The sequence below is a fragment of the Marmota monax genome, unplaced genomic scaffold, assembly GCF_021218885.2.
Source record: "Marmota monax isolate L192 unplaced genomic scaffold, Marmota_monax_Labrador192_F-V1.1 WCK01_AAM20220418_F8-fsc00102, whole genome shotgun sequence".
NCBI classification, from domain to species: domain Eukaryota; kingdom Metazoa; phylum Chordata; class Mammalia; order Rodentia; family Sciuridae; genus Marmota; species Marmota monax.
In genome coordinates this window covers 2,032,662-2,046,603 of record NW_026692494.1, presented here as the reverse complement: position 1 = coordinate 2,046,603, position 13,942 = coordinate 2,032,662, and the positions used below count along the sequence as shown (strand labels likewise).

At 57.4% G+C, this 13,942-nt stretch overlaps 3 protein-coding genes across 4 annotated transcripts; 1 reads left to right on the top strand and 2 right to left on the bottom strand.

The window, feature by feature from the left end:
- Positions 1–438: 438 nt before the first annotated feature.
- Xab2 (XPA binding protein 2) lies at positions 439–9,515 on the bottom strand. Its single transcript, XM_046443868.2, has 19 exons — positions 9,408–9,515; positions 8,066–8,214; positions 7,662–7,785; positions 7,203–7,400; positions 6,292–6,426; positions 6,041–6,205; positions 4,890–5,034; positions 4,325–4,476; positions 4,120–4,239; positions 3,853–3,984; positions 3,636–3,767; positions 3,449–3,562; positions 2,041–2,203; positions 1,771–1,961; positions 1,472–1,594; positions 1,177–1,348; positions 842–971; positions 630–739; positions 439–545 (listed from the first exon to the last, which is right to left on the bottom strand). The coding sequence occupies exons 1-19, from the start codon at positions 9,456–9,458 to the stop codon at positions 484–486; spliced, it is 2,568 nt and encodes an 855-aa protein (XP_046299824.1). The 5' UTR covers positions 9,459–9,515; the 3' UTR covers positions 439–483.
- A 147-nt stretch (positions 9,516–9,662) lies between these two features.
- Positions 9,663–11,162, top strand: LOC124092627 (protein PET100 homolog, mitochondrial). 2 transcript variants are annotated; one of them, XM_046444468.2, is made up of 4 exons: positions 9,663–9,796; positions 10,458–10,544; positions 10,679–10,711; positions 11,015–11,162. In XM_046444468.2, the coding sequence occupies exons 1-4, from the start codon at positions 9,770–9,772 to the stop codon at positions 11,096–11,098; spliced, it is 231 nt and encodes a 76-aa protein (XP_046300424.1). In that variant the 5' UTR covers positions 9,663–9,769; the 3' UTR covers positions 11,099–11,162. The 2 variants fall into 2 exon arrangements, with proteins under 2 accessions (XP_046300424.1, XP_046300423.1); XM_046444467.2 differs by having other exon boundaries at positions 9,724–9,811.
- Positions 11,163–11,226: 64 nt separating this feature from the next.
- On the bottom strand, positions 11,227–12,985 carry Pcp2 (Purkinje cell protein 2). The gene is made up of 4 exons (XM_046444469.1): positions 12,932–12,985; positions 12,241–12,355; positions 11,953–12,077; positions 11,227–11,346 (listed from the first exon to the last, which is right to left on the bottom strand). The coding sequence occupies exons 1-4, from the start codon at positions 12,983–12,985 to the stop codon at positions 11,227–11,229; spliced, it is 414 nt and encodes a 137-aa protein (XP_046300425.1).
- Positions 12,986–13,942: the final 957 nt, after the last annotated feature.

The window sequence follows — 13,942 nt, the reverse complement described above, 5'->3', positions numbered from 1 at the left end:
TGTGGCTTCCCAGAGCTTAGGACTAAGGACCACACCCCGGACATGGCCTGGCTCCTTGCCAGGGACAGAAGCACCTTGCTAATAAGTCCACAGAGCTGGGCCAGAGCCCCCTGGCCCACACCCCACAGCTCAGGACTATGGAGCAGAGCCCCAGGACAGTCCTGGTAGCAGGGGTGGCGAGACCTGGGAAGTGGGGGTCAGGTGCTCCCAGGCTCTGGGCTCTAGGAGGCATCTGGGAAGCCCTGACTGGAGGCCTCAGGTGGTAGTGGGACTGGCCATGCAGCCTCCAGAACTGGCTCTGCAGGGTGAGGGCAGGGTGTCTGTCTGGCCTGGGGCCCGGCTGCCCCACCTCCCTCACCAGCCAATCAGGGCCCAGGGCCAGGGCGCTCCTGAACTGGCAACTCTTGAAGCACCTAGTGGCAAGGAGAAGGCACAGACTGTGACATAAAAATAGACTGTATTGTGGGGGGTTTGCGGGAGGGGTCAGTCTTCCTTCAGGCTCCCAAACACAGCGGCTGGAACGCTCTGCTGCTCCAGCCGAACCTCTGTGGGAAAGGAGGGAGAGGGGGGGTTACTCCCCTGGAGGGGTTCCGGCCCCGGGCCTGCCCACTACCTGGGTGGTCACTGACCGTTGGGCTCCAAGTCCATCTCATCCTCGTCCTCGTCCTCCCCCAGCTGGATCTCCTCGGGATTGGCTTGCTGAGCCAGCGCTGCCAGCTCCTCTCGAGACGCGTCACTCCTGGGAGAGTGGCCATGCTGCTTCAGCAGGGGGCCTCTCACCAGCCTCCCCGTGCCTTCCCTCGCCCAGCACAGCTGGCTCCCGTCCTTCCCAGGTCCTCACCTCACAAAAAGAATCTTGCTCTGGGCCCGTGGGGGCTGGTCCCGCTCGGCCTCGGCCGCGAGCTGCTCTGCCCGCTGCTCCAGCAGCTTCATGTCATCCATGCCGCTCTGCCCAGGGGCCAGGTCAGACACTGGAGGGACAGGGGTTCAGACCCTCAGTGGTTCTCCCTCAGGCATGTCACACACCCCAAGGTCCCCAAGGAGTTCCCAATGGAGGTGACGAAGGCCAGGTTGAGCTCCCAGTGCTCCCAGGGCCACGAGGTCAAGGCTGGACGGTGGTACTCTGAGAGCAGGGTGCAGACATGGCCATGGCAGGGGAGTGATGGAGCTGCTCACCTGTGCCTGTCGCACTGCCCGACACCTTGAGCATCTGCGAGGCCATGAAGTTGACCTGTGTGTTATATGTGGCCTGCACACTGCGCCGGATCCGCAGCATCTCCCTGATGGTGTCCTCGTTGCCGTGCCGAACTTCAAAGTCCTTCCATGTTTGCCAGAATGCCCCAGTGGTCTGTGGCGGTGGGAGGAGGGATTGGGCGGGGGGGGGGGGGGGACAGGAGTGCATGTGTGAGCCAGCTGCTGGGCTGTACCTCCTCAGTGCCTGTTCCTCCATCCCTGATGGCCCCAGACCTACCCGGGGGTCACATATCTGGGAGCAGAAGCTGTAGATGGCCCTGGCGCGGTCAATCTCGCCGAGTTTGCACTCCATGTCTGCAAACCGCAGGCACATCTCCCGCGCATGCTCATCTGACAGCACCTGGGCGGCGGGAAATCAAGAAGGCAGGCGTGAGGCAGAGGGGGCTTGGAGGGATCCCAACACTGTCACCAACCCTGGGATTCCAGAATGAGTCGTGGGCTCCCGGCCCCTACGTGCAGGATCCTCCTGCCTACCAGGCACCCCTCATCCACTCAGGGACCCCTGCTGGCAGGCACCTCAATGGCCTTCTGGTAGATGCCACGGGTATGGGTGACACCGTAGATCTCAGCAGCCCTCTTGATGTAGATGTTGAACATGTCATACTGCTGGGCGGGTTCCACAGCCCTGGTGGCACGATCATATACAGCCATGGCATGCCGGGCCAGGCCCCATTCTTCTTCCAGCTGCGCATACAGTAGGTACAGGGCTGCATGATGGGAGGAGAGGGTCAGTAGCCCAGCCCGCCACACCCTCCCCAGGCACCAGGGAGTCCACAGCCTCCTCACTCTTAGCGTATTTAGGTGGGCAGCCATCCAGCGCCTGCTCAAAGAGGTCCCGTGCCCTCTCCAGCTTGCGGCCTCCGTAGCGGGCGATGAATTTGGTCAGGTAGGTGCTCCAGATGTCAGACACATTGGGCCACTTGAACAGGGAGATGCCACGCTCGTAGGCCTGTTCCAGGGGAGCAAGTGTAGGAGTGTGCAGGGGGTTGACCACCCTGTCACCCTCAGGTGGTCCTGGGAGGAGGCTGCCAAGTCTCCCTCAGGCTCAGCAAACAGGCCCCTCCCGTCCACTTCACAGCTTGCCTACATACACACGCTGCCCTCTCTCCCTCAACACACTGCAGGGATCTAAGGATAGAAGTGACAGGTCTCGGGGCTGGGGATGTGGCTCAAGCGGTAGCTGACTCAAGCAGTAGTGTGCTCGCCTGGCATGCGCGGGGCGCTGGGTTCGATCCTCAGCACCACATAAAAAATAAAATAAAGATGTTGTGTCCACTGAAAACTGAAAAATAAATATTAAAAAAAAAAAAAAAAGAAGTGACAGGTCTCAATACGGTGTCTGTCACTTCTTAGGTGACATTATAGGTGAGGTAGAGGTGGTTCCTGACCTCTGCAGACATTGGTGCCCAGGGTGCCCTCCCCATCTGTTTGTCTGCTTATGGGCTTCCCAACCACTCTGGCGGTGGAGTGGGGCCTCACACACATGGACACGTAAGAACCCCCCCACCTATAACCTGTCCCCTATGGAAGTACAGCCACATACTGCTAGCAACATCCTGCCCCATGTACTTGGAGGCAGGACTGCCTGTTAGACGCTGAACTGTGGCCTCCCACATAACCATGCTGACGTTCTAACACCCAGAACCTCAGAACACAAGCCTGTTTGGAGATGAAGGCACTAAGTTCAAATGAGCTGTTAGAGTGGCCCTGATCTACTGTGGACTAGTGTTCTTGTAAAAGATGAGGCTGGGTGTAGTGGTGCACATCTGTATTGCCAGTTACTCAGGAGGCTGAGGCAGAAGGACCACAAGTTTGAGGCCAGTCTCAGCAACTTAGTAAGATCCTGTCTCAAAAAAACAAAGAAAATTAAAAAAGGGCTCGGTGGGTACCTCAGTAGTAAATTGTCCCTGGGCTCAATCCCCAGTACCAAAAACACAAGTGAACAGTACACAAATGCAACCAGAGGGCTCACACATGAGGCACAGGGAGAGACGGCATCTCTAAGCTGAGGTGAGAGGCCTCAGAGGCACCAACCCTGCCGCACCTCCAGCCTCCTACACCTTGAGAGTAAAGCTGCTGTTCTGAGTCCCCTACTCTGGGACACTCGGTCACCACAGTGACAGCTGAGCACACACACCATGCCCCCCACACTAGGAGCAGCCAGTCTGGGACCTCCATGTCTGTGTGCCCTCACCTTGAAGCTCTCCTCAAAGTACTTGTGTTCCTCCAGGAACATGGCGTAGTTGATGACGATCTGGGGCGTGGCTATGCGCAGGTCCAGGATACGGTCGTACACAGCCTTAGTGGACTGTGGGGAGAGGCAGGGGTTGGGGCATGCTCCAGGCTGGGCAGTCCCCACCGCTCTCCCCACGGCAGCTGACCTGGAAAGTGCCCAGGCTCTCCTCCAGGTCAGCCAGCATCGACCACACCTTCAGGGACTTGTACACGCGGTTCTGCACGGGCTCTGAGCCATCAAAGTACTCAGCCCTGCGTGCGGGCAGCGCTGTTGCCTTCTGCAAGGGAGATGGCAGCAGTGGGAGGGGCACTCAGGGGTTGTCCTGCCCACTGCACCCACCGGTGACCTGCTCCTCTCCTCACCCGCAGCAGCCGCAGGGCTTCATCATAGTTCTCGTGCCGGAGCTCCAGTTCCCCGCACTGGCACCACACACTTGCCAGGTCATCCACCTGCTTGAAGTTCACCTTGGTGGCCTTCTCCAGGATGATGCGGGCCTGTCAGGGACAGGCAGAGGACAGACTGGGACCCTTCAATCTCACCACCCCACCATGAGAATGCAGGTGCAAGTGCACCCACAGATGAGACTGTGCTCACACCCGGTCACACGGGCACACCAGTACGGCACTTACGTCGTCCAGCTGCCCGTTGTCCTCATAAAACTTGGCAAACGCGACCCACAGAGTGTGGGGCTTGCCTGTAGCCTTGAAGGGGTCCACCGTCTGCACGGCTTCCGTATAGGTGTTGATGATCTGGGGCAAGAGAGTCAACCAGGCTGCTGGGGCGGGCCCTGTAGGTGAGGGTGGGGCGGGCTGGGGCCAGGGGGCCAGTACATACCTCCCGAGGGCGGCCCTGGTGCAGGGCCACGCGCTTGTGCCACTCATGGACGTGGTGTGGGTTCTGGCGCAGCAGGACACTATTGAGGAGCAGGGGCCGCCGGCTGATGAGCTGCTCAAAGCGAGCCAGGCGCAGCTCCAGGTCCACGTCATCTGGGAACCACAGAGGTGGTCACAAGTGCCGGGGAGGTGGGGGTGTGGGCCTTGCTGCTTGGCCTCCTGGCCCCTTCCAGCCCCCAGCCAAGCAACCGCCTTGGCTCCAGCCCCAGCCCCAGCCCCTCGGGAAGCCTCTCCTCCCTGCACCAGTCCTCCAGCTCTCCTGCTCTGTCAAGCTCTGACCTGAGCCTGGGCAGTGCGTCCAGCCCTTGTTGCTCCAGGACCCCCAACACCACTAACCACCCTCCCTCCCCCCTCTCTCCCCACACGCCCCTGGCTGAGCCTCCTGAAGATGTCCCCAGGTGAGACCCACTCACTGCCTGCCCTGGTCAATCAGAATCGCCCTCTCCCCCACCCTCCAGGTCCACCCAGTCCTCAGCGCCTCCAGTGAAGGCTGCCGCAGGGCTCACCCTCCTCCTCCCGCCCCAGCTCTGAGGCAGTCTCCATCTTGGCGGCAATCATGCTTTCCTCAAACTGGGCATAGCTGTCAAACACTTGTGTGAAGTCCCGCACGGTCATCACAGTGCGGATGGCCTCCTCGTACACGTCCCGGGCCTGTGGGATGGGAGCAGTGAGAGGGAAGCGCTGGCAGGGGGAGGCCCGTGAGCTCGCTGTCCCGGGCCCACGCTGGGATCCTGCAAGGCCTTTCCAGGTGCCCCAGCACCCGCAGGCTCAGAGGGGCGGCATGAAGCACTTCCCATCCTCCCTGCCCTGGGAGCTGCAGAGTCCTCAGTAAACTGGGTGACAGCCCTTGTACAAAGGGACCTCGAGGCTCAACTGAAACACCAGTGTAAAGCATTTTGTACCCAGTAAGGCCAACACCATGCCTGTCGCCATGGTCCTCCCTGAGGAACCACACCCTCACTTGTCACAGAGGGCTCCACCTTTGCTCCTGAGTACCCCTCATGCCCACCTCACCCCTTCTCCACCTCGTGTTCTCCCAACCACCAGCCCCACCCCCTCATGGCTCCATCTCTCCACTCCCGGCCCTGCCTGGTGCTGCCCACTGCCCCTGCTGGCCTTGGCAGGACACTCTTGTGGAAGGAGCAGAAGAGTCACCCCTGGCTGCAAGGCCTCACTCCCCTTTCCCACCCTGCACTGCTCCTGCTTCTGCTCCCCCACTCACTCACTGAAGCCCTGTTCCCACCCTTCCTCAGAGCACAGGAGCCCCAGCCAGCCCCTCCACTCCCGATGATGAGAACACCACGACAAGGACAACCAGGCACACAAGATCCCACATGAGGCACCTGCTTGGTGCTCTGCCTGAACCTCAGAGATAACTCCTCACAGGCAGGGGACCCAGGTAGGGGCAGCCAGGCTTGGCAAGACTAAGGGCACACAGCCAGGAGCCCGATCCTGAACCCAGATGAGCTGGCCCCAGGTGTGTTCAGCTGCAGGACTGCCCTGCCTGGCCTTTCTATCAGATGGCGTGTGTATGTGTGTATACACGTCACAAACAGTACGTCTGCATGTGTGTTCTGCCCATGCCCGATGTTCCTGAATGTCCCCCAAGTGTCAGAGGAAGACCTGCCCCACATGCAAGGCTAAGGGGCCCAAGCACCTTCTCAAAGTGGCCACTGCGGATGTAGTAGTCAGCCAGTGAACACCACAGCTTGCCTAGCTGGTCGGTGAAACGGGTGAGGCCACCACGGATGATGGCGTCCACGTTGAGGGACTGCACCTTGTCCGGATTCTGGGAGATGAGGTCACACAGCTCGTGCCACAGCTGCAGGGAACAGGGTGTGGGAGTCTTAGCCTTGGTCTTGGAGGGAGGAGCCCTCCTGCCTTGTCCCCATCTCCTCACAGGCCCACCTGGTAGTTGGACTTGCCAGCCTTGGACACAAAGCGCTCATCATTCACCACAGTGGCCAGGCGCTGTGCAGCCTCGTCCAGCCGGTCACTCGACTTGAGGTACTCGATGTATTCCTCAGCACTCTCTGGACTCAGCTGGGGACCCACCAACACCACCGGAGTCAGAGGTGCCACAGGGCCACACCTCCCTCCTGATCCATTGCCTCTGGGCTTCCTATAACCCACCTACCCACCACTGTCCTCCTGGCCAAGAGCCTGCCCTGCTGACCCAGCCCCAGCCCCAAGGTGGTCCAGCCTGGGTCACTATTCCAGCCTCAGTCCTGACTGGTCTGGTCTTAGCCCTTTTCTTCAGCCTTGATCCCATTGGTCCAACCCCAGTCCTGAATGCTGCAGTTTCGGCTCCCAGGGTCTGCTCTACACAAACCAGGACTGCTTCTGTCACAAGCCCCTATCCAAACAACATCATGCAAAGGGTTTGCCATGTAAAAAATGGTACAAGTTTGAGCAAATGATGTCCCACCCCCACTTTGTCTGTACCTCTGCCCAATAGAAGGGCCTATTACACATCCCATAGCTGTTATCTCCCATTCTTGGCCCTCCCCATGGCATAGTTTTACTATGGCTCACACAGTCAACTCCTGTGTACCCGTTTACTCAGTTAGACTGCAAGTTTCATGCAGGTGACAACCATCTATCTTATTTACTCTGTCCCCTGCATCTTCCCTATGTATAATGTGGAGAAGATGCTAGCAAGTTATTTGGAAAATGAAGAATCAGAAATTCTAGGTGCCTCCAGGAGCCCTCTCCCCATATCCATATCATGTCTGTTGGATGACATCTGCATGGGGCTAGTGTCCCAGTGAACCACCATTTGTGAACTCCAACCTGGGGAACCAGCCCCCTGGGCTCACCTTGAGGAAACGCCGATATCCTCGCACAGCTGTCTCAGGCAGTGGGTGGGAGCGCAGGAAGCGCAGGTACAGGGGCCAAATACGAGAGTGCTGGGTGATGGGTAGTGCCCGGAGGGCACGGTCGAAGGTGCGGCGGGTGTGTGTGACACGTCCCTGGTCCATCAGGAACTGACAATAATCTAGCCATAGACGGGGCATCTGGAATTGTGGGAAAAGATGGTCAGGTCAGAGCTGTGGGCTCCATGGCCTGGCCACAGATGCCAGAGGTCTTATGGCCCAGTCACATCTGGAACATAAATATGGAAGAGCTCAGAAATCCCAATCCCAGGACTGCCTCTGCACCAACATCTCATGCAGAGGCAACAGGACTTTAACCCTCCACCCCTTCCATGCTGAGCTCACCCCTCCTGCTTTGCCCACCTCTGTGGAGTCTGAGCTCCACTTTTCCCAGTTCCCCACCTTGTGCATGAACACAAAGGCCCTCTCATGGCAGTTGTTGACATCTTCATAGGCAGGGTCAGTCACGCAGCGATGCTTTACCTGTGCCCGACGTGCCTTTAGGTAGCGGTACCAGAGTTTGTAGCTGGGGAATAGGAAGGGACAGACACTAATGAATTACGAACCCACAGAAACCTTCCTCCTATCCCAGGAGGTAACTTTGGGGAGAAAGGCACTAAGGAAGGGTGACAAATCTCGGAAGAGAGGGAAGGACTGGGACATCAGGGAAGTGCAGTGGCTTATCAGGGGATGCATATCCAGTGATGGAAACACATAGCAATCACCTGGGATCTATTTGCCAGTTCCATTATGACTGGATAAGTGGGATGGGACCTGGTTGGCAGGTCAGTTAGAGGTATGCCTACCTGCAGGGCAGCAGCTTGAGTGCCCGCTCATACAGCTGATTGAGCCTGGGCTTGGGAGCTCCCTGTTTGAATTCAATGTAGCGTAGCCAGCATTTGACTGAAAACTGGTTCCGCATGATTTCCTCCTCATAGGGAAGGTCCTCTTCTTCCTGTAAAGGCCAGAGAAAGAAGAGAAGGGAGACCTACCCTCAGAGTCTGAGGGCAGCAGCAGCCCACCACTGGAGTTTATGCCCAACCTCCAGATTTAAACTCAGATCACAGATCTCACTGTCCACCATCAAATCCAAATCACCAGATGCCCAGACACCAGGATGCTGGTTCAGACCTTTGCCCATGATCTGGCCCAGTTAGTCTGACTTCTCAGTAGTAGAGATCTAAACCAGATAATGAGACCATAAAGCTTTAGCCCTCTCAAATCACACCACCTGCTTGCTGGTCCACATCACCAGGCTCCTTATACACCAGGGCCCTGGTCCAGATGCCAGGTCTCTGCCTTACCTCCTCACAACACCTCTTCCCAGACACCAAATCTTTGGACCCTCCAGCTCCCACTGCCACAACCACATTCCAAGCCAGGTGAGTAGATCTTTATCTCAGTCACTAGGGTTCTTGGTACCAGACACCAAACTGCTGAACTCCTAAGATCCCACCAGCCAATAATATAGCTCAACTCTGCCCCAAGGCTTGGAGGTTAGGCCTTTGCTCCAGAAAGAGATGTATGGACCAGACCTGAAGCCCTTAACTCTGGATGCCAAGAGTCTGATGAAAATGGTAGACCTGACTCCAGACATCAAGTCTTTGGCTATTTAGGATCTCGCTGGTCGTTGCCTCACAGGCTCCACATCACCAATTCCTTTCTTCAAACTCCAGGGTTCTTGAAGCACCCCCCACACTAGGCCTTTACCCCAGAAACCATAACACTTGGAACCAGACATAGAACGTTTTGCCGAACGCAAGCCTTTACCCACAAACCAGACCTGACCTGGTTCCTTTGCCTTCAAAGACCAGTTCTTTCAGGGTCAAGATCCAGTTATGCGACTTCCCTTCTCCCCAGTTCCCGGCGCGCCCCCATTTCCGCCCCCAGCCCGAAACTCCTGCCCCTTCGCCTCGGCAGCAGCTCCTTCTTTAGGCCACCGGGAATCCGGTTCTGACACTAGATCTTTACTTGTGGCCAGCTCGGTTGGGACTTCACCATCCGACCCCGTCAGGGATTCCCCTCACCCCGTCCTTGGATAGGCACAGTGTTGGCCTAAATCCCTCGGGCGTCCCGGCCCCGATCCCCCGCGGCATCTAGGCCCCCATGCGCTCCCGCGGGCCACCCGCGGTCCCGCCACGAACTCACAAAGACAAGGTCTGGCCGCTCGGGCCGCGAGACGCGCGCCATCACCACCATCTTCCCGGCTCTCCAGGTACAGGCGACGTCGCGCACTTAAAGACGTCTCCCACTGAAGGCCCGCCCCTCCGAGCCAGACTCGTTTCCGATTGGCTGTACCCTTCTCGGCCGTCAGGCTGGAGTTGTTGACTTCCGAGTGGACTGAGCCAACGACCGGAAGCGGGGATGAGGCGCTCGAACATTACGTCATCTTGGGGTTGATGGGCCAATCAGCTTCAGCAGCGGGACTCACGAAACACCAATGAGCGGCTGTCTAGCTGCTGCGGGGTCAGCTTTGGGCGGAAGTGGGTTTATAGACCCAGACGAGCGAGATGGGGGTGAAGCTGGAGGTGTTTCGGGTCAGTGACTCTGGAGTAGGTTAGGTAGCTGGTTGGGAGATTTCCTTGGTTTTGGGGCGAAGCTGTACAGAGTGGGGACTTCAAAGAGGGAGCCGCTCCTGGGAGAACACACCGGAGACTTGAGAGAGACCTTGACGGTTGGGAACTCAGGAGGGGGCGTTAGATTTGGGGGTCGGAGTGGAGCGTCTGGATTTGGGGAATCTAAGAGTAGGGCCTCTCGGGGGTGGGCAGGCGGCTCAGTGAAGGAAAGCTCCAGATCCTTCTGGTGGGTGGGCGGGCGCCTCCGACAGGGAGACTCCTAGACTTAGGGAAGCTAAGAAATTTGAAAGTTGGGAACTTCTGGCTTTGAGGTGTTCCCGGCATCTGATTAGGGGAGTGATGAGGTCTCAAGAAGGTGTCTTTGTAGTAAATGCTCTTGTGCTGCTGCTGGGATCTGTGTGTTCCTTGAGACAAAGACTTGGAGGGGACTCACAGGAATAAAGCCTCCTGGATTATGGGGACCAGGCTTTCTGTACCTTTAGTGGGAGTTCTGGGGTTCATAGGGGAGAGCATGAGGAGGTAGTCCTGGATTCTGCCGGAGAGTGTGTCTGTCCTCCAGGCACTGCAGTCTTCCTGGGATAATGGTCCCAGGTCCCTGTTCATGTACCTACTGCCTTTGCAGATGACACTCTACCTCACTTTCCCTGTGGCTATGTTCTGGATTTCCAATCAGGCTGAGTGGTTTGAGGACTATGTCATACAGCGCAAGGTGGGCATAGAGAGAATATTCACCTGTTCATTCAAGCTGGTGGTGAAGTGGGTGGGGCACCAGCCTACTGGGGACCAGTATGTGGTTCTTTAGTCTCCTGGCTTGTGCCTTCAGCTGTGACTTTGTCCCCACAGAGGGAGCTGTGGCCACCTGAGAAGGAGAGCCAGGTAAGTAACCTCCTTTTCATCCCATCAGAGGGAGAGAGGAGTCTGGGTCCCCACAGCCATGATGCATTTTGAATGGAAGTTTTCCCCTTAACCATGGGTAGGTAACTGAGAGCAGAAGGGCGTATGATTTCTTTTTTGCCTTCTTGAGGGATGAAGCTGAACTCACTTAGACTCCCTATAATTGGCATGGGGCATCCAGTTTAGATACTGAAATCTGAAGCCAGGGGCAGGGTGGTGGGAGAGGGTCCAGTACCTGAATGTGCCCCTTCCTTCCTTCCCATCCCATCCCTTTCCCACTCCCAGCGTCAAGAGCTAGAAGAATTCAAAGAGAGGATACGGAAGCAGCGGGAGGAGAAACTCCTTCGCGCTGCCCAGCAGAGCTCCTGAGGCCTCCAAATGCTTGAGTCCCAACCCCTCCACCCATGAAATAACACATACTCAGTTCCTTGTTGCTTGTGCTAGTGTTTTATTGTTTGCTTTCAGGGGCCCAGTGGGGCCCAGGACAGTTTGGGCCCTCAAGGTGCTTGTGTCTGGGGCTGGGGGCTGCTGTTCCTGCGGAAACCAAGAGCACTGGGGTCCTGAGGGGTGAGCAGGGGTTGAGGGCTGAGGGTCCCAGCTCGTTTCTGCGCTCCGTCCTGTGGATGAGAAGGTATCAGCCAGAGGGAGGACCAAGGGCAGCACAGGCCAGAGATGACACAAACATTGGAGAGAAGGTACTGATGGGAATCCGTGTCCTTCCTCCTCCTGTGTGACTGCCCCCTCTGTCCCCATAGAGAAATCTGTTTACTTTCATTATCTGCCATTTAGGGTGGTGTTTGGGTGTGAGGTGGCAGGTCTTAGGGCTCTTACTGGGGTCTTGATCAGAACTCAGCTGTGCGTAGGTACGTGGGAATGTGTGGATGTGCTCCTTGTGTGAGTGAGCTCCTGTGTGTCCTCTTCCCTGAGATGTCACCCCAGGAAGGTGGCCTGTTCTCTCCCTCTTTCTTTCTTAAAACCCTCAGACAGGGTAGGGGCAAGAGCCATGAGTTTCAGCCACAGCTCTGACACTAAATGGCCCTTGTGTGACCTTGAGCCCTTTTCAGGTCTGCCGTGTCTGGGGCTTGCTTGGTCTTCTTAACTGAATTCTCAGCAGAAGATGGACAGAGATGAAGGGAGGGTCCCATTCACTCCTGGCCAGGGATGAGCAAGGTTAGAGAGTACAGCCTGGTAGGTGTCATCAGCATTGATGGAACATCACCTACCTTAGGGCCAATGGGCTGGAAGCCAGGCAGGGTGCTGACTGTCACACGCTGGTCATCCATTCGGCGGCCCTGGGTGCTGGCCAGCATGTCCATGAGACTGTCGATCTCGGGTGTGGGGCCATCTTCTGCACGGAGCAGAAACACGTGGCCATGAACATATAGACAGATTCCAGAGGAGCCTGGCGCGGTCATCTCCCTGCCGCCCCCACCCGCACCCCACAGGCTGCCCCTGCACACTGTACTTCCCCCATTCCCACCAGCAGGCAGCATCCCCATGCCCAGGCTCACGGCTCTCAGAAGTCTGGCCCGGTCCAGCCTGCAGCGAACAGCGCTGCTCCTCCATCCGACCACCCTGAACGTGGCTCAGCAGGTTGAAGAAACCCTCCTGGTCTGGTGAGCCCGCCTGGGGACAGACACACTTGGTCTGACTGGGGATTCCTCCCCTTCTTTCCCAGTGAGCTGGCTCCCAACCCGTCCCTGAGCCTGCCCTCTTGGCTCCGCCAGCTCTTACCATGGTCCTTGTCGATCTGCTGCTCTGCAGAGCTACTCTGAATGAGACATGAGTCTCCTTGATGCTGGTCCCTGCCCCAGGGGCCCCAGCCAGCAGCATCACTTCACGTGGTGTCACCTCTAGGGATAGGCCTGCCTGTGACAGCGTCCTGCCTGCCGTCCTAGATTGGGTCCTGACTGGGATGGGCTGGGGTCTGGGGCACAAAGGAAGAAAATGGGGCTCTGGAGCCACCCCTAAGTCCCAGCACCTGCCACCTTCTAGGGGTCAGTACCAGGATTCTTGCCCTCTGCCTTGGGACTAGGGACCAGTTCATAAACCTTCTGCCCATCAGCACCTCCATGTGGTGACAAATGGGTCAGGGGACCCCGGAGACTCACTTGCTAATTAGGTGCCCTACAAATTAACTAGTCCTGTCAGTTTCAGGCTCTGAGAGTTGGAGGAGCTGAGGTGGGGGTGGGGCGTTCTTACCTGGCTCGAGGGGTCTGAGCCCCCCTCCTCTCCTTTCTCTCCCTGCTCCATCATTGTTCTTCCACTGGACTCCACTTTCTGCTCTTCTCTGTTCCAGCCCTGTGCCAGGAAGGCCTTTTAAACAACCAGGATGTGGGGGGAGTGGATACCCTCTCTAGTCCCAAATCCCCAGCTCATGCCCCATCTGCTCCCACCCAAGCTTAAGCCCCATAAAGATGATCCAGATAATTGTTTGTCCAGAATATTGCTGGGCCTGGCACAGGGTGGGAGGGAGGGTGGCCTGGGTGTGAACCTCACCAGACCCAGCGGCACTTACTAACCAGGCCCCAAGAGCTGTCAGGTGGAGTGTGGAAGAAGCCTAGAGCAGTTTTGGAGAAAACAGGCCAACAGGGGAGGGTAAGGCTGCAGCCAACCTGTGGGATCCAGTGGAGTCTCTGTCCACCCTGGCCAGCCCACTAGCTCCCTCTTGGTACCTGTGGCCTCATCCTGCTGGAAGGGCAGTTGCCATTGGCAGGGGGAAGCAGAAGAGGAAGCTGGAGCCCAGGAGCCCTTCCCCACCTCCCTGCAACCTCCTCAGGCACCACCACCCAGCCTAACTCCAGCTCTGCCACTTGGACAGCATTTCCAAAGGACATCCAGGCCACCCTGCCCTCTGCTCATTGTCCTTGAGACCTGGTTGCCTCCCCACTGGGCCCCAAGACAAAATCTGTGTTCCCCTGTCCACCTGCCACCCAGATGCAAGTTGAACTGCCTCTGATCCATCACCCCAGACCCATGTGGGAACAGGAGATGAAGTCCCTGCCCCCATCCCTTAACAACTTTATTTCAGTGACTAGGAGCCCTGACCCCTCAAACAAGATGTCTTTCTGGAAACCAGTTACAGTTTCTTCTCAGAATAAACTGTCTCCACTATCCTACCCCTGCCTGGGACACCCTAATCCAGGGCTCAAGTCCTCAGTGATGATGGGATGTTCAGCAGTAGGTGCACACGGTTTCCAAGGGCTGCTGGAA